This window comes from Orycteropus afer, unplaced genomic scaffold (genome assembly GCF_000298275.1).
Source record: "Orycteropus afer afer isolate SDZICR_OR568_19922 unplaced genomic scaffold, OryAfe1.0 scaffold00582, whole genome shotgun sequence".
Classification (NCBI taxonomy): Eukaryota; Metazoa; Chordata; class Mammalia; order Tubulidentata; family Orycteropodidae; genus Orycteropus; species Orycteropus afer.
In genome coordinates, this window is record NW_006922169.1 from 100585 (window position 1) to 119772 (window position 19188).

Genomic DNA, 19188 nt, shown 5'->3' on the forward strand with positions numbered 1-19188 from the left:
CATACCTCCTGCTTGTTCTTCCGGGCACACAGGCTTTGTCCCTAGGTCAGCTCCTGGTGGCCCAGAGAAAGCCCTGGTCGCTGCCACCCATGCCAGCACTTACTCCCTGAAATCCTCTAGTCTCCCAGCTGTCCCCTGGGGCAGACACTGCTGAGTGGACCCTGATACCCATTCTCCCCTTCTTCCTCAGTGACGGTATCAGAGCCCAGATCTTCTCTGGGACTGTCACTGCCCAGTGGAAGGCTGCATTTCCCAGCCTCCCGGCAGCAGGAGGTGGTGGCGTGAAGTTCTGCCTTGTCGAGCTGAGTGGGAGCCTTGGACGGAGCTCCCTGAAAGGCCTTATGGGGCAGCTGGGCTCCCTTCCCCTCCTCCTCTGTGCCAGAGTGTGGTTGTGATGGCTGGAGCACCAGCAGCCACTCGGGACCACGCAGTGGACAAGGGCAGTGGCTGGCCACAGGGGCCGGGTTCTCCATTCTGGTCCCAGGCTACCTGTCTCCAGACGTCTTTTATGCGAGAAGCTAAGTCGGGCTCTTGTTGCCATTCCTGCTGGTTTCCAGCGTGCAGCAGGCCTGTCCTAGCGGACGCTCTCTGCCTTCTGGATGTCAGACATCTCACTTGCTCTGCTCAGGTGGCCAGGGCTGGCACAGTGGTGCTCACCCAGTGGCAGTGGCACTGGTCACACTGATCAGAGCAGACACCGCCAGCATTTATCCCACACCAGGCCTGTCCCAAGGGCTCTCACAGCACCCCCCACCGTGTGGGAGGCACTATGGTCACCCCCACTTTGCAGAGGAGGGAAAGGGCAAGTCAGTAGGTGGCGATGGGACTGCCCTGTGGTTTCCAGAACCTCCCCTCCCACCCGCCTGGCCTCCTGCCTCCCCTCTGCAGTGGCGACCTGTAAGCATGTCAGGCCCTGAGGAGCATGTTAAGAAGGCTGTGGACACCCCAGCTCCGGATGCCCTGCCCAGGGAGGGGTAGGCTCAGAGGGGCCCAAGCGCCCAGCTCCTGGAGACCCAGGCTACATCTCTTGGGGGGCCCCAAGTGCTCTGGGATCTTCTTTCTGCTCCGCGTCACCTCTGTTCAGCCCATCCCCCCTTATACCTGTGTGGGCCCAGCCCCAACCCACGGGTGGCCTCTGGGCTGCCCTGTCCCCTGCTCTGACTGAGGGGACAAGGAGCAGCATCTGGGTCGGAGCCTTGAGGGCTGGCTTCCTGGTTGGGGGGAACGGGCAGGGCTGCCTGGTTCCCTCCATCTGTGGCAGCGGGCGAGTCCTTGGCCAGGACGGTTCTGGATCCATTTGGAAACGACCTCATCCAGCTGCCGCAGGTGACAGTGGGAAGCTGACAAGCTGTTGGGGTCACAGGCTCAAGGACAGACTGGGATTCCCTTTCGGCCTGCCTCCTGCCCTCCTGCCCCTGCTGATGAGTGATGAGTGACAAGGCAGCCACTGAATGGTGTCCAGTAAGGACAATGGGCCCGGCCAGCCACGTGTGTGACTCGGAGGGTGCCGGGAATGACAGGCCCTGAGTGAACGGGGGTGCCTCGCGCGGTGCCCCCCCCCCGCCCTGCGGCCTCCCTCGGCTGGGGACGCACCGTTGTCGGCGGCCAGGAAGGTGGCCTCGTAGACGTTGTTTTTGATGTAGACGGACTCCCGGTCCAGGACGGCGGCTGTGGTGACCTGCCCGTTAGTGGTGTTGATGCGCAGCCAGTTGGCCGGGTCCGACAGCTTTGAGTACCTGTGGGGAGAGGGGGTGAGGCCGTCCCGCAGCCTGGCTGGCGCCGTGGGGACGGAGCTGCCCGGAGCCTCCATGTCATCAGCACAGCCGACACTGGGGACAGTCCTGCCTGGCTCTGGCCCCTCCACAGGTGCTGCCCCACCCGTGTGGGTTTGCTTCCTGGGGAGCCAGCCTTCGGCAGGGCAAGCCAAGTGCTGGAGGTCTGAGAGGCCAGCACCCGTCATCTGTGGGCGGGGCTGCCATCCCTCCACTATCCCCCCCTCAAGGTCGAGTGAGGGGCAGCTGGCAGGCTGTGAGCGACTGTCGGGGCAGGGGAGCACTGGAAGGGAGTTGCAGGGGCAGCCTCTCCAGGGCCCTGGGGAACTTCCTCCACCCTGGGGGGTCCTGAGGAGGGTCTGAGGACCTGCAGGTGGAGCAGATCTGCCTGTGTGTCACCTCAGGGCTGGGACCTGCTGTCCCCACAGAGGGGCCTGGAGAGCCCCTGGCATACTTGGCGTCCTCACCGGGCCCCTGTGAGTGTCCCCAGTCAGCTGATGGGGAACTGAGTGGCAGATAGGGTAGGCGACCTGCCAGGGTAAAGGGATCAGAACTGGGGCAGCTGGACACTACTGACCGTTTCTGAAAGGCCCCGCCTCCTGTTTGGGAAGCAGGGACCTTGACCTTCGTTTGTTGAGGGCTGGCTGCGTGGTACTGGGTGGGTGGGTGCCCCCGGCTGCCCCCGGCACTGTGGTTCCTTTGCTTCCTGTCCTGGTCGGAGACCCCCAGCCCCCTACCCCAGGACTGAACTCCAGGCCTTTCTGGGCTTGAGGACCCTCCTCTCTGGAGAGCGGGGGCTCGAGGTCCTGTAGGCCCTGTGGACCCACCTCATGGCCTGCTGCATAAAGCGGTCGGGGTCCACTGCGGAGAAGGTGGTCAGCACAGTGCCAGTGGGCACGCCCTCCTCCAGGCGGATCAGCTTGTGGTTGGCGGGGAAGTAGGGAGCCTCGTTGATGTCCATGACGGAGATGGTGACCCCTGCTGTGGACTGGAAGGACAGCTGGATGCCGCTGGCCAGTGGTGCCTGGTTGGCCACCATCACGGTGAGCATGAAGGCTCTGTTCAGTTCATAATCGACTGCCTGGAATGAGAGAAGTCTGAGGGTGAGCTGGTGCCACCACTGTTCAGTGAGCATGGAGGAGCGGCCCCCCAAGCCTTCCTGCTGGGTTGGCCAATGGGAGGAGAGAGAAGTTGGCTCAGTGGTCCCTGCCCTCTGCCCCAGCCATGGTTTGGGAGCTGAGTTCCTCAGTGGCCCCTCCTGTGGCTCTAGCTCCTGCCGACTGGGGCCGTGCAGGTCCCTCACCCTGCTCCCTCAAGCCTCGCGTGGTGAAGGTGCCCCACTGTGCCCCTCCAGGGGTGTGTCGCCAGGCGTAGTGGGATGAATGGTGCCCCCCAGAGGATGTGCCCTTCTGCCACCTGTGAATGTGACCTTGTTTAGATCTGGGGTCTTTGCACATGTGACTAAGTTAGCACTTTGAGAGGAGGTCCCCCTGGATTGGAGTGGACCCCAAATCCAAAGACAGGCATCCTTATAAGGGAAAGACAGGGACTTGAGACACACGGGGGAGAGGCCGTGTGAAGATGGAGACCGAGACCAGAGTGGAACCAGTGCACGTGGAGAGACTAGAACAGGTGCCCCTCGTGCCTCTGACGGAGCCAGCCCCGTGGGCACCTTCAGTTGGGACTTGCAGCTTCCAGAACTGTGAGAGAACACACTGCTGGTGTTTGAAGACACCCAGCTGTTGTCATGGTAGCCCCAGGAGACAGATGTGTGCTGTGCTGCCTTTCGTGTGACCCAGGGCGAGGGCTGTGGTGTCCGAGCAGTTGCTCACACTTGCATAAAGAAACACTAAGGACAAACCAAACCAATGGCAACGGTGACCCGCAGCAGGGGCGGGAGTGGCATGAAGGGCAAAGCTGGGGCAGGACTTGGCTGTTTGGTCAGGGCAACTTGGCCTCTGTCGGATCTTGGAGTCGTGTGGTATCTTAACTTACACTGTAGGTCCCAACAGTGAAATGATACACAGAAAGGAACACCAAACATTGGGAACCGGTGGACGTGAATGAACTAACAGCACATTGTCAGCATAACTGCCAGAGAAAAGAGTGACCTCAGGGGGCTTCAGGGCACAGCATTCAGACGGCACACCTTCAGCAGGACACAGTCTAGGGAATGGTGGCTGAGAAACACTTAAGCTCACTGGGATCACTCGCTGTTAGTAGTGATTTTGGTTTTGTTATTTTTCAAGTTTTAACGTGTATTTATGAAATAAGTAAGCAACTACTGTTAATGTTTTTAGACACTAAGGTTTTCAGTCTAAGAGAAACGAGAGTCAAGAATAAAATCAACGTGGCTCAGTAAAAACCTTCTTGAAATGTTGGCAGCAGGAGCAGGGTCGTCAGAACCTGTCTGACTTTGGGGGCATGATGACCAGGATCAGCCCAGAGCTGATTCCCATGACGTGGAGTTGGACACACCTCCATGCTCCAACTTTTTTTTTTTTTTCACCAATTCTGGCACCAGCTGTCCCTCCCATGGTGCACTCTCCTCCTTTTGTGGGTTTGATAATCTGGTGCAGTGGCCGCACGGAACTCACAGACTGTACTCCCAGTTAAGTGGTTTAGGGAACCAAGTGTAACTCGGGATGAGGATCAGGAAGCACGTAGGTGAGGTCCCCCTTCAGTGCTGGGCAGGCCTCCTCTTGGCCCCGTGAGGACACCCTCCTCTTGGTTCTGCTGTCTGTCACCACCAGCTCTGCCACAGGGCCCTTCCGGGCTCATTGTCATCAGCTCTGCCACAGATGGGCTCCTTCCGAGCCTCCCGCTGTCTTCACGCTCCAACCCCTGGCCTGTGCTACAGCTCTTTCAGGAGGCCTCTCTCTCTGTTTCTCTGTCTGTCTGTCTGTCTGTCTCTCTCTCTGTCTGTCTGTCTCTCTGTCTGTCTGTCTGTCTGTCTCTCTCTCTCTTTCTTCTGCTGCTCCATGCTTCTCTCTGTCTGAAAACCCTCCATGGGGCTGGGTGCTTATATGCGCAACTCCTCGTCAATGTCAAGTCCTGGCCCCTCCCAGCCGGGTGGGGGTACGGCACAAACTGCCAAATCCCCTCTCAGTAGGCTACAGTCACTTCATTTGCATACTAAGCCACAGCCGCTTTGTTTGCATAGTCTAAGTCACTTCATTTGCATAGTGTATTGACCAATCCCTGCAAGGTACATTCCAATCACAGGGCAGGCTGCAGCCCAGAGCCAGACACACACATCAAACCAGAAGTTATTCATAGCTTACCCAGGCAACATCACTGAATCTGGACAAAAGTAACAAACCTTCTGGGATGGGAAGCTAGGGCTTAGGGGAAAGTGTCTCAGGGTGTTTTCCCAAAGAACCAAGGCAACTTAAGTCATCACACCTTCTAATCTTAACTGAATCACCACACTACAATTGGGTCAGTGAAATAAATTGGAAATAGTCTTTGTGAATGTATGTTTGAAATTTTATTTCCTACCTCGGCCCACTGAAGATACCCAGAAGCCATGGCCAGTCTGAGGCGCTGAGCACCTCTTTGCCCAGATGGTGGTCTCTAACTACCATTCCTCACTAAGGAATTCCTGACCAGTTTGGATGTAAGGCAAGACGTGAACAAGATGGAACTGGTGTCTTGTTGGAAGGAAGCAAGGAAGCTTTCACAGCAGTGGGCGGGAAACGGTAAGAGCCTGACGAGGCCCCCACTGGCTGTGGTGGGCCAATCCAAGCATCAGAACCAGTAAGGATTACAGCTGATGAGAGCGCATTAAATTTAAAAATACCCACGTGCTCTCAGTGACCCTGAGCAATGAAAAACGCAAAGCCACTTTTCCCTTTGCCACTGCTGCAGTCTGAGCAGTGGTCCCCAGAGGCCCAGGTCCACTCTCTGGAGCCTGTGAATGTGACACAATAGGGAAAAAGGGACTTTGCAGAAATGATTAAATTAAGGGCCTCGAGATGGGAGAAGGCCTTGGGTCATCCAGGTGGGCTCAGTGTGACCACAGGGTCCTTATAGGAGGGACACGTGTTCCAAGGGCCAGCTCACAAAGACTTTGGAAGGCTGCTGTCACTGGACAGACCCAGAGCCCTCCCAGAGGGACATGTGTTCTGAGGACTAGCTGCACAGACCTGGAGCCCTCCACAGGAGAGGGCTGGGGGAGCGAGGAGGAGTTGCTGACTGGTTGGCGAGGGGTGGCGAGTGCAGACTGGTGACCTAATGAGGGAGTCCTCTGCCAAGCTGTAAAGTGGCAGAAGGTCGGCGGTGGTCTCAGGTGCCCACCTGACCCCTGTCAGCACTGCCTGCCATCTCCATCATCAACCCTATCACCTCCGCCTGCAGCTCACCTGGCCAGCACCTGACCCCACAGAGCATGTGTCTACCCTGTCCTTCCAGAGGCATGTTCTTGGTGGAGAATCTGAACGGAGTGTTCTTCCCCTTGGGGCATGAGTCCTCAGGAAGGACCATGTGGCCCTCAGGACCCTCTGTCCACACATCAGACTCCTTCATGCTTGAAACCAGGCGGCTCTGCTTGGAGAACAGGAGGGACGGCACGCCACGTCCCCGGGTTGGGCCACGAGGTGAACGACGGATGAAAGCCTTTGCCCAGCACGGCTCAAGCATCGCAGGAACAAGGTCCCTTGACTGTGCAGGTGCTGGTGCACCATGGGGCCTGTCTTACTTGAGAGAACAAAGCCCTCAGGTGTTTGAACTTCTGGGGTCAGGCTCTCGGTACCAGCAGAATGCAGTTTCTAAATGACAGAACTCAAAGTTGTTTTTTTCCTTACACTTGGACACATCCCATCTAGCTTGAAGCTTATGTGGTACAGTGAATGACGTGGTATGGCTTTTCTAGTAACTCCCACCAGATTACTGGGTGGGACCATGCAAATAAGATGTGCAGAACTCTGATGCTGGGATTGGTTAGTTTTGTCACTTTGCCAGGCTTAAAATGAACCCTCCTAGAGAAAGAGAGGGGGTCTCACTGCCATCAAGAGAGAAGAGTTGGAGGTGAAGTGGAGTGTGTCCTTGGACCCGAGATCTCTGCGCTGGAGCTCCTTGGCTGAGAGAGACACCTGGTGGAGAGACGCCCTGGCAGAGAGACCTGGCAGTGAAACCAAGAGGCATGAGACAGAGCAGAGGTCTTTCCGGCCAGTGGAGTGAGAAGGCTGTGTGCTTTGGGCAGGACGCTTGCTGGCGGCGTGGGGCGCACCTAGGTGTGCCTATTGTTGTTGTTGTTATGTGCCGTCGAGTCAGCCCCGACTCATAGCGACCCCTCCTTGGGTTTCCGAGGCAGTATCACTACGGAAGTAGGAATGCCCGTAACACGCTTGCCCAAGTAGGACAGAGGCCAGGCCGAGAGACTAAGGGCCAAAGGCAGGAGTGCCTGAGGGCACAGCAGAGGGGAGACTGACCTAATTGAAGAACTGTACCCTGAGCACTTTCCTGAAGCTGAATTGTAACCTGTTACTTCCCTAATAAACCGCATAATCGTGAGTATTGTCTGTGAGTTCTGGGTGGACATTGCAACGAATTATTGAACCAGCAGAGAAGTAGTGAGAGCCACGAGAGGGACAGTTCATGCAGAATTGGTAAAAAGGCTGAAGGGTGGCACACGTCTGGCCTCATAGAAATCAGCCTTGGGCTGTGGGTGGTGACTCTGCTCCCCTCGGGAGGTCGGAGGAGGTCCGAAGATGCCGGCTCCATGGCCTTCTTGCAGCTTGCCTTTTGGTTACTTTTCCTTTCTCTGCAAACACCCGATGTTCTCTCCTCCTTTCCTCTTAGTCCCACTAGAAGTCAGGTCGGGACCGTAGGAACTGCAGCTTCCCATCAGTTATAAATGGCGGTAGGTTGTACTGTGTCTCTACGGGCCCAGCCTCCAGGGGTATGAGTTGTAAGCACAGAAAAAGGCTTAGGTTAGAGGACTGCATTAAGGCTTAACTGCGTTTGAAAGTTTAGGTGAAGTTGGCAATTTCTGGAAAAATATAACTGACTAAAACCATTAACAAAGTTCAATCAGTAGTTACAAAGCTTTGCCACCCCAAAACAAAAGCAAAGCCCATAACCACCAGGCCCAGAGGGTTTAACAGTTCCAACAAGCATTGCAAAACCAAACCCACTGCCATCGAGGTAATTCTGACTCATAGCGCCCCCCCATCTGGTTTCTGAGGCTGTAAATCTCTACAGAAGTAGATTGCCTCATCTTCCTCCTGGGGAGCGGTTGGTGGATTTGGACCTCTGACCTTCTGGTTAGCAGCCAAATGTCTTACCCACTGCACCATCAGAGCTCCTTAACAAGCACTGCAGCGATGGATAATTATAACCTCACACAACCTGTCTCGGGATAAAGAAACACCCCCCAAAATATTTTTTAAGACTCGTCTATGACCTGATACTGAGACCTAAGTAATGACAGTATGAGACGGGAGAGCCACAAGACTGAAGACCTCCTGAAAACACGGGGCAGACTTTGGATGTGAGCAAAACGTCCTGCAAGAAACACAGCAGCGAAAGCTGGGAGAGGTGGAGCGCAGTGGGACCGCGTTTACTGGGTTCCACGCATTTTCCGCCTTTGACAGGGTGGAGTCCTGACACTTTGCTTTGCTGGTTTAGTGGGAAATGTTGGCTGTTCCTTCTCTGACAGGTTTCCACCTCACCCACGTTCCAGCTTCACAGGTTTTACTAAGCTTCCCACCTACGCTCTGTTTATCTCAGGAATGCAAGGATGGCTCATCAGGAGGAAGTCAATTCAGAAATTCAGGGGCGATACGGTCAGCAGGGAGGAGTGGGACAGTTGCTGTTTTGGTGGGTGGCAGGCCAGGCCTTCCTGGGTGCCTGTGAAGGCGCTCAGCCACCACGTCCTTTGCCCTTGACTCTGAGGGGTGGCCCGCACTTTACACTGAGTGTCATTTCTGTTGAGTTTTTCTCAGGGGACCTGCCAGTCGTCAGCATTCAGCATGCTTGGCACCCACCTTCACCACGGTGACCATGCCCTCGTTGGTGATGGGGTCTGTACGGATGCTGAAGTGCCCGGAGGGGTCCCCACTGATGATGCGGTACACGGCATTCCAGTTTGGCGAGTGGGGCTGGTCACGGTCCATCACGGTGAGGTTGGCGACCACTGTCTCCACCCGGTTTTCAGGGACTTCCCCTGCATACTGCAAGATGTAAGAAAAGGGGATGTTAAGAACCCACACAGCTGGAGTCTTAAAAGCTTGCAAGTGGCCACTCAAGGCATAAATGGTCCCTATTTACTTGGAGCAACAGAGGAAGGAGAGTGAGGAAGAGGAGGAGGACGTGGAATGTGTGGCTAACTGCCTCCATGAACAACTGCCTCCTTTGCCAGGAAACCAGAAGAACTGGATGGTGCCTGGCTACCATTACTGACCACTTTGCTCAAAGATTGCACAGAGAATCCTGATCAAAAGGGGGGAAATGCAGAACAAAATTTCAAATGCTCATGGACTGCAGACTTCCTGGAGCCATAAAGGTTAGATGACCCCTGAGGGTGGATAATGTTGCCCTGACACAATCTCTAAACTTTAAACCAAAAATATCCTAAAGCCATTTTAAAAGCCAAACAATAGTTTGGTTTAACTAGTAAACAAGGTCTCCCTGGAGCACCGTGCTCTTTTCAGGTCTGTCTCTCTGAGATCACACTGACAACAGCCACTCCAAAGGCTGGATCTGGGGGCAGTGAGTTCATTAATGCGGGAGGAACAGCTCAGCCACAGAGGGAAGGATGCTCACACGACTTGAAGAATGTCATTGACTCGCATGTGCAGACTGCTGACTTGGTATGTTTTGCTGTGTGTTCTCAACACCACCAACAAAATAAATGAAATTCAGAAGAAAATAACCCACTGGAGAGATAAGGAGAGAGCCTCTGTCAACACCTGGAGGGCTGCCTCCTCGAGCTGTTCCTAACCATGGGGACTCGGGTTGGCTGCCCATCCTGGGCTGGTGGTGAGGCAGGGGGGCACTGAGGGGCCGTGGCTTTCCGTGCCTGCACACACCTGTCTCCAAACCAAGGCTTGTCCCGCTTACACACACACACACGTGTGCATACACACCTGGCCTCCCTCCTAAGTCCACGCTTTCCCACATGCAGCAGCTGGACAAGTGCAGAAGGCTGGGGGAATGGAATCCTTGAGACCAGTCAGTAATTTTTGCTGAACAGACAGACAGACATACAAGTGGACAGAATCACGGGTGCATGATGGGAGTAACAATGGAGGGGCCTGCCTTCCTGCTGGTCCCTGTCACGTGGCTTGGGCTCGGGGTCAGCCGTGCAGATGACAAAGCACACAGCCAGGATCCTTTCCTCCTGCCGTGGCACAGTGACGGCTGCCCTCACTGTCCCCTGTAACTGGTCACTGTGCCATCGCCTGGTGTGAAGTGTGCAGAGCTATCGTGTGTGTGTTGAGGTGGTGACAGAGAGCTGAGCGCCTCCTACCAGCTGAGAGTCGCTGTGCAGTGTGTAGCCGGGGTCTGCCCTTTGGACCCCGTCAGCTTCTGGGAGACGAGGGGCTCCCTTTGGTTCCAGCTGCAGGTCAGGGTTGTGGACAGAGGTTAGGCTCCTGGCTGTCTGGGACCTTCTGAATCCCCTTCCTCCTTCCCCTCCAAGGTGGAAGTCAGAAACTCACTGCTCTGCCTCCTCTAAGCTGGGCCTTCAGACACCCTGGCCTGACTTTGATCCAGAGAGAGTGGCCTGAGGAGGAGGTGGTGAGACACCTGGGGTTTACACAGCAGGCAGGCCTTGGGGGTCAGCATGGCGGCAGCCGGTGGCAACCCTGAACCCGGTGTCGGAGGTGACAGCGCGGTCCCCATGCCCAGTGTGGGGAGGAGGTGCACTCTGGCTCCCCGGCCCCCGACTTCATGGCCGCTGGTGTGTCCTTTCACTGTGTCCTGTGCTGATGAACGACCTCGGCGTCTTCGAGACCGAGCTTGGCTTTTGCACGGCTGAGCTGTGTCACGGGGTCCAGTCCTGGCTCCAGGCAGAGCCGCCAGGCTCCAGCTCCACCCACCCTCACCACCTTCTGCTCCCCTCCCGTCTCCCCAGGACCGCGTGGCCGGCCAGGTGGGGTTTGCTGGAGTGACAGCCTCCCCGTCCTCCCAGGAGCTGCCCTCAGTGCCTGGCGGCCTCATCTGGAGGGAAGCAAGTGGGAATGGGCGCACCCCTCGTGGAGATTAGTTTGGCTCGGAGAGCAGCCTGGAGGGCTTCGGTCCTGCCGGTGCGTTCGGAGCCCTGCTGGCCACCAGGGCGGCCAGGGACTGTCCCTTCGGCCCCAGGGACACGGCAGCAGCTGCGTCTTTGTTCGGTTTGCGCAGTGCCACTGTCTGCGGGGCACTTCCACGCCGTCCGCCGGGGCGCTGAGGGTCGGAATCCACTCTACGGCCGTGGGAACGGGTCCAGCGGAGCTAGGCCGGTCTGTGTTGGGTTCCGCGCTCAGAGGCCAGCGTCGCGGCAGCCGTGGCTCCTCCAGCCAGGCCTGTGGAGGCTCTTTCTTCTCCTTCCTCATTTTCCAGCTCAGAAGGCTGAGTCCAGAGCGTGAGGGCTCCCGTGCCGGAGCCCCCGAGCTTCTCCACCTCCCAGTGCTGTGGGGACGGGGGACGGGGGACGGACGAAGGCGGGCTTCCTCAGTGCCAGCCCAGCGCACGCGGGGAAGGGCCGCCATTCCAGAACACAGCCTTCACCGCCCAGCTCCGAGATACCTGCATCAAAGACCAGGATGGTTCACAGCCTTGGCGGAAGGGGTGCGGGCACTGAAAGGTGTGCCCACGGCGGGCCCACGGTCTCCAGCAGCTTGTCCTGCCGGGTGGGGAGTGGCCGCCGGGGGGATGATCAGCCACCACCACGACGCGGTTTTACGGGGGGCCATGTACACTGCTGAGTGATTGATGTGGGGGAGATGGCCCTGGTGTTCGCCCCACCTTACAGACGAGGAAACTGAGGCAGAGACAGCAGGGCAAGGATCAGGGACTGGGAGGAAACAGCGAGTGATGAGGGTGGTGGGTGGCCAGTAGCCATGGCCGCCGGCACTGGGGTCAGGCGTTGCTCCTCTGTGTACTGTCTTGCTGGGTGGGGCTGCATGTTTCCGGGTGTGATTATCTGCACCCCCTGCCCGTGTGCTCCCGGAGGCAGGGCCTGAGTCCACTCGCCCTGTACCCCAGACCAGCACCGCTGCCCCAGGGCCAGTGGACATGCTGGTGGGGGGATGTGATGTGAGCAGGGGACATTATGCCCACTTGACTCTCAGAAAAGCCAGCTCCAATTAAATATTGCTGGAGAGGTCCGCACAGAGCGCCCCGAGTGCCCACAGTCCATCCGAGTCTTCTCAGGCCAAGTTTTTATCGTCAGGAACTCATGTAGAATCGCAGTTGCTTCCTCTCTGGGGTTTGGGGCGTAACTGAAAAACTGAGGTGATCAGAGAGTCGCAGGCATGGTCCAGAGTGGGCTCAGGTTCCAGATGGAGGGGTAGTGTGGGAGGAGCCCCGTGGGCCGGCCCTGTGCCCCAGCAAGGGGCCAAGGCTAGCCCTCTGTCCACTGCCTAGAAGCTGCCTCACCTCCCAGCCGGGGAGGTGGCTCCCAAAGCGCCTTGTCCCCTGGGCTTCATGGGCCAGAACTTCCGAGAACCTCAAGACCTTGGGGCCACAGAGCAGAATGGCCCCGGCTCGTACTCAGTGGAGCCGACCTGGGGCCCCACTGCACCTGGAGGTGGGGGGGGGGCCGGGCGGGTGCAGAGCAAACACCACTGCCCACCCCCTCCAAAGCACCACGACTCTCCGCTGCTTTTTAACAGATGAAGAAACCGGCTCTGGACATTCCATGGCCCTGCTGGCCCCTCAGTGGCTACCCGCCAGGCTGGGACAGGCCCCAGGGCTGTCAAAGCCCAAAGGCCGCCTGCCGCCCTCATGTGGGCTCGTCATGAGTCAGGACGGGTGGCTCACGTCATTCAAGGCGTCAGCTCGTGCATTGTGGATGCTCCTGCTGCCACCTGACGTGGGCGACATGTGTTTGTGCTCAAGTGAGGGGCACGGTGGCTCTCAGCCCCAGGCCACACAGCTGGGGGACCAGAAGAGGCCAGTGCTTGGGCTTGCTGACCCAGGGGACCCTCCCGGTGGTCCTGTGGGCCCCTCAGACCCAGTGCTCTGTTGTAGGAGGCCTGGGTGCAGGGAGAGACCCAGGCTGGCGGCCTGGACACGGGCGCAGGCAGCGTGCCCAGAGCCGGCCGAGGGCAAGAACTTTGAATTCACATTTAAGAACAGGAGTTGGCTCCTGCACCCCACCCCGCATCTCTCAGCTTCCGCTGATTGTTCTTGATTAAAGCTGCTAAAAATAGCCAGCTGTGGGGCGGCAGTGCTGATTAGATCTTGTCCGGCATCCCTGTCTGCCTGTCACCCATCCTGAGGGGACCTTGGTGGTAGGGCGCCCTGGGCATTAGGAGTCGATTCCGACTCCCGGCAGCCAGCATGTGTCAGACGAGAGCCGTGCTTCCTGGGGGTTCAGTGGTTGTGTTTTCTGAGACCATTGCCAGGCCTGGGTGGACCCCAGCCTCTAGCTTTTGGTGAGCAGACAAGCGTGTTAACAGTTTGCTCCACCAAGACCGGGTGTTAGGGATGGCCATATCACCATGTGGCCCAGGGAAAAGAATCCCCAAGCTGGGCCCGGCAGGACCCCTGCCTGGAACACAGCTCCGTGCCCGTCTCCGCCCCGCCCAGCTGTGACAAGGCATCTTCCAGACCCTTCCCTGAGGACACTAGGGTCCAAGGCGCCATCAGAGTGGCCGGACACTCCGCCATGATCCTCTCCTGAGAAGAGGACATTGCTGACGGTCCACAGGGCCTGGCCACCTGCGGTTAGCTGGACGGAGGTGGGACAGCTGGGACAGCTCGTGCCACCCTGGCCCTTCAGGAAGCTCAAGAGGGTCTCTTTGTGAACCCCACCAGACCGCCTCGGCTGTCCCAGAGGGTGCACACGGCCCAGTGTGGTCAGCCTGGGTCGAGGGGTCGAGGGGTCGAGTGCTTGCGTACAAGGGGGGCACCTGGGAGGGGCTGGGAGAGGAGGGGGCAGAGCCTGGGGTGGAGGGAAGGGTTATTGGGACCCAGGACCACAGTTGCTGCTCCTGCCCGGTCCCCCACCATCTCCCGGAGGCACTTGTCTTCCCCTGCATTCCTGGGGCTGGCAGCCCCCAGTTCTACCCAGACCGAGCCGTGCCAGCTTCTGGGTCAAACGCAAATCCTGGCCGAGGTCCAGGGCAGCTCCAGGGTGCCTCAGGGGACAAGGACACCTTGCCAGTACTTCCTGTCCCGGGGACTGGTGTCAGCCGGAGCACAAGGACGCAGGGGCACTAGCTTCCACACAGCCAGGGTGTGTCCCTCCCTGACCTTTCCTCCTCCTCAGGCTGTCCCAGGGCCCATTTCTGCGGGCCCCTCAGGGTGTTTTCCCGACGGCTGATGGCAGTCTACTCGGTCCTAGGTCGCTAGGAGCCGAAATCAACTCGATGGAAATGGGTTTGGGCTTGTTTGGGCTTTTTTTTTTTCCTGCGCAGACGGGCACAGGCAGGGCTCTTGGAGGGCGGCGGCGGAACTGGTCCCCTGGGGACCTGCCGGGCCATCAGGGGACCGGGCTGGGGAAAAGCGGAGCCGGGACGCAGGCGGTCCCTCCCTCCCCACCTGCGGGCCGGAGCGGGCCGCCCGCTAGGGGTCGCTGTGCACCGCGGCCGAGGGGGGCGCTGTTGCAAGGCCAGCCTGCTGTCCCGGGCGCGAGCTGGTGCGCGGGGACGCTCGCAGCAGGCCCGGCGAGGGGCGCAGGGGGCAGGCTGCGCGCGCACCGGGGAAGGCGCCGCTGGAGTCCCGGCCGTGCCCACGCGCGGCTGTGCCTCTCCGGGCAAGCGGCCGGAGCCCCGAGGGCTGCCACTGTGACCGCCCTTAGGTCCCTGTTCACAGGAGGTGGGCGCAGGGGGCGGAGGGCTCCGGGAAGAAGGGGGCCAGGCCCAGGTGGCAGGGAAGAAGACCCTCGGGTCCAGGGGGTCTGAGCATCTTAGTCCCACGCCGGCACTCTGGGTCCTCACTGCCCCAGCGTGTGAGCCCCGCCGGGTCCACAGCCTGCCAGGCCTGAGAAGATGGACGCGGGATGTGGCACGGGGAGGGGGTCCATGGGGAGGCCGCTGGGTGCTGGGCAGAGAGGGCTGGGGCTCGCAGGGACAGTGGGCTGGCACCGAGTGGGGCCCGCTGGGCACTGCACACGTCATGGGGGAGCCCGCCCCACACGGCTGCCCAGCGGATCCAAAGGAAACGGGCCCAGCAGGACTCAGGGCCCAGCCCTTGGCTCTGCCCCGAGACTCGTGCTTGTGACAGGGTCTGTCTCTGCGAGCTGCTGGCCTGGGCACGTGGACTGTAAGTCGCTGGCGTGAAGGCATGGTGTCCACCAGAACACCTTGGTCAGCCAGGTCCTCGATGAGCCTGGTGTGGCCACAGGGAGGGAAGAACGGTTCCCCTCCTGCTGCCGGCCACGGGCGGGGGCGGGGGCAGGCTTTTGAGTTCTTCCTGTCCCTCAGAGCCCCGCCCAGGCCAGCGGCCCCCCCCCCCCCCCCCCCCGCGAGGCACCCCGCCAGGCCAGAGCCCGGCCCAGGCCAGACCCAAGCCCCGCCCCCGGCCAGAGCACCGCCCCTGGAAAGACCCACGCCCAGGCCAGAGCCACACCCCTAGCCAGAGCCCCACCCAGACCAGAGTCCCACCCCTAGCCAGAGACCCGCCCCTGGCCAGAGACCCGCCCCTGGCCGGAGCCCCACCCAGGCCATAGCCCCACCCAGTCACCCCGAGCAGGTACCCTTTGCACACACCACACACACGCCTCCCAAAGAGCGCCTCCCAAAGAGCGCCTCCCAAAGAGCTCCAGCCTCTGCCTCCACTCACAGACCGGCTGCAGGTCAGAGCATGCCCTGGGCACCTGCTGTGGCCATTGCTCAGTAGCAGGCGTGGCTGGGGGCTCTCTCGCTGGTCCTCCTGGGGAGCCCCTCCAGCACCCACCAGCCTGCTGCCCAAGGTCTGTGCTACAGTGCCTGCCACAAAGTGGCCGAGAGCAGGACAGCTAGCCCATGAGGACTGGACACCCAGCGTCAATGAGCCCCAGGCCTGCAGTGACCGGACATCCAGCATCAGGGAACCCCAGGCCCGTGGGGCTGCGTGTCCTGCATCAGGGAGCCCCAGGCCTGAGGTGACCGGACGCCCAGCATCAGGGAACCCCAGGCCCGTGGGGCTGCGTGTCCTGCATCAGGGAGCCCCAGGCCTGCGGGGCTGTGTGTCAGCACATGCCGGGGGCACTTACCGTGCTTGTGGTGAACTCTGGCGGGTTGTCGTTCACGTCTGTCACCGTGATAATGGCTGTTGCCGTGTTGGAGAGGCCGTAGTTCAGATTTCCTTCCATGTCTGTGGCCTGCACGATGACCGTGTACTGCTGAACTTTCTGGAAGGGTAAGAGTTGGAGGGATAGCGGGTCAGTATGGGTGCCTTACAGGTCATCTACACCTGTGGTCAGACACGCTTCCCGGGGGAGTTGGTCACGGCTGGCCCCTGTGCTGTGTGTGCCAGACCCAGGCTCTCTGCTCGGCGCCTGCATGAGGAACGTTTGTCCCCACGTGTGACTGTGTTCCCATCTCAGTGGCTTTGAAGGGCACGTATCATACTTGGTGCTGAGATAGGGATCTGGAGAATTGGGGCCCAGAGGGCCAGACAGGGCCCCTGGACAGAGGGCGGGCTGACCCCCGAGGACTGGACGTGTGTCGGGTATTTCATCCGCACCCCCTTAGGGGCAGCTGCGTGCTTGGGAAGCTGAGTCTGGAGGGGCCACGGGCATCCAGCGGCAGGTGGGAGCTTTAGACCGCAGTCAGGCCCGATGGGAGAGGGCATTTTGTGGGCACTGCGTGTCCTCACGTGCCTGCCCTCCCTGAGCCAGGGCTGGCCTTTTGCACCCCATTTTCACTCACGTATCACAGATGGTCCCTGGGCGACAGGTGAGAGGGTAAGCTGGTGGTAGCGGTCTGTGGGGGCCGCAGCCCGCCTCCCACGGGCACCACTGGGGAGCTGTGAAAATGCCCTCCCGGTGCCAACGGCCAGGCCTAAGTCCTGTTCCACTGAGAGAAGGCACCAGCCCCACTGGCACGCCTCCTGGAAGGTGTTCACCTGGGGTAAGCCGGCGCCCGCAGGAGTTACAAACGGCAGATGGGTCACCAAACTCTCTTTCCATCTCTCTGTTAAGGAGCCCTGGTGGTGCAATGGTTAAATTCTCAGTTGCTAACCTAATGGTTAGGAGCTCTGGTAGCATAGTGCCTAAGGCACTTGACTGCTAACCAGAAGGCTGGAGGTTCAAACCCACCAGCCACTCCTCAGAAGGAAGGTTGGGCAATTTACTTCCGTAGTGATACTGCCTCGGAAACCCAAGAAGGGGTCACTATGAGTTGGGGCCGACTCGACGGCACATAACAACAACAATAACCTAAAGGCTGATGGTGAAACGCACTCAGAGGTTCCACAGAGGGTGTGCCCAGCTTGTTTAAGGACAGTCCTGCTCTGTCCCAGAGGGTCACCGTGAGTCAGCACCCACTCTGGGGCCCCTAAAACAGCAACAGCAGCAACAGCACCCCTCCCCCTCTGTGCCCCATCTCTCTGCTCCCCCATCTCGGCACTCCCTCCGGCCCAGCCAGCCCCCCGGCCCCGCCGGCTGCTCGTGCCGGAGGCACAGGGAGCCAGCCCAGGTTGCCAGTCTGCAGATCCGTGGCTGAAATACGTGGCGGCACTTCCAGAGGGTGCTGGGTCACAAAGCAGAAGCTGGTACACACCCAAACCCTTGACGTGGCCCAGGGGGCTGCGGGTGGCCTGGTCACTGCGCCCCCGCGCCCTCGGCACCGCCTCCTCCCGCCCTGCCCGGGCCGTGTGCCCAACGCAGGGCCTGCCATAGGCTGCTCCCTCTGTTCTAGGGAACATCTTTGCTCTCGGGTCTTTGCTCAAGAGTCCCCTTCCCACGGGGTCTCCGTTATGTGTGCTCAGCCCTCTCCACTCGTCCCCCTTAGCTCGGGACACAGCTTGGATGGAATGTTCACCGTGTCGTCATCTGATGGCTGTCTGTGCTCCTCACTGACCTGGGAGCTCTGCTGGGTCCCCCTGGGCTGCCCAGCACACAGGAGGGGCTCAGTGAAGTGAGCCGAATGCTGTCAGATGAACACAGTGACGACAGATGTTCTCAGGAATGACAAGTGGGTCCTCAGAGGACTCTCAGGCTCAGTAAAGTGCCTGCATGTTCTTCCCTGGACAGCTGGGAGTATCAACACAACATGAGCATCTGCAACAGGTCCTCCAACTAGGGCCCTGGGCCCAAACCTGCTCACTGTTTTGTGGTTTGTAAATAAAGCTTTATTGGCACAAGGCCCCGCCCACTCACTTACATACCACCGTGGCTGCTTTCTCTACAAGGAGGGGCTGAGCAGCGGCAACAGAAGCCAAGTATCTCTCCAGGCCTAACATACTTACTTATTCTCTGACCCCTCAGAGCACACACCTGTCACTCCTGGTCTGTGACAGGAGCAGAAGCCAAGTGCCTCCTCAACAGGTCCCATTGAGGCGCCCCAAAACGTCTTTGGGAGTGAGGGTGGAGGCACCAGGGAGGCTTCCAGGAAGAGGTGGCACTGCTGCTGGGGGTGTCAGGGAGAGCAGGGTGGAGGGGAAGGTGTGGCCACACCTCTCCTGCCCAGGCCCCTGAAAGCTTAGTCCAGTGCTCATCCCGCTGCCTGGGGTCAGCACAAGTCAGGGGCCAGGTCTGGTGGCCTGCTGGGGGTGGGGCACCAAGCCTCCCGGCCCGGGGGTGTGTCCTTTCCCTGGCAGGTGTCAGGGGAGTCTGAGGAGAGCAGGAAGCTGCTCCTGCCCACCTGGGGGCCCCTCCAACACGACTCATCACACGGAGAGAGGAGCTGTGAGGGCTGTAATCAGGGCCCCTGCAGGGCTGGGAAAAGGCGCTTAACAGGCTCCCTGAGGTGCAGGCGGCCCGCTGGGCCGTGAGGCCAGGGGGGCAAGGCTGGGTCGACAGGGCCTCAGGGTGCCCAGCAGCTGGGGCAGCTTTAGTGCTGGCTGGACTCAGTGTCCATGCCTGCGGAGTGGGACCTGCCTTCTGCATCCCCTTGACTTTGGCCCCTGTGGTTGGCGGGGGCGGGGTCAGAGTCTCTTCCTGCTGCAGGGACATCTCAATGGTACCAAACCCCCGCAAACCAAACCCACTGCCATCGAGGTGATTCTGACTCCAAGGGACCCCCATTCGGTTTCCAAGGCATCTTCCTTCCGAGGAGTGGCTGCTGGGTTTGAACTGCCAGCCTTCTGGTTAGCAGTCAGGTGCCTTAGGCACTGTGCC

General features: G+C 59.6%; 1 protein-coding gene across 1 annotated transcript in view; it reads right to left on the reverse strand.

The window, feature by feature from the left end:
* CDH4 (cadherin 4) overlaps positions 1-19188 on the reverse strand; it is a 628838-nt gene that overhangs the window by 16702 nt on the left and 592948 nt on the right. The window contains 4 exon segments of the mRNA XM_007956202.1: positions 1594-1736; positions 2600-2853; positions 8762-8947; positions 16120-16257. Of these exon segments, the coding sequence (XP_007954393.1) occupies positions 1594-1736; positions 2600-2853; positions 8762-8947; positions 16120-16257 (721 nt within the window).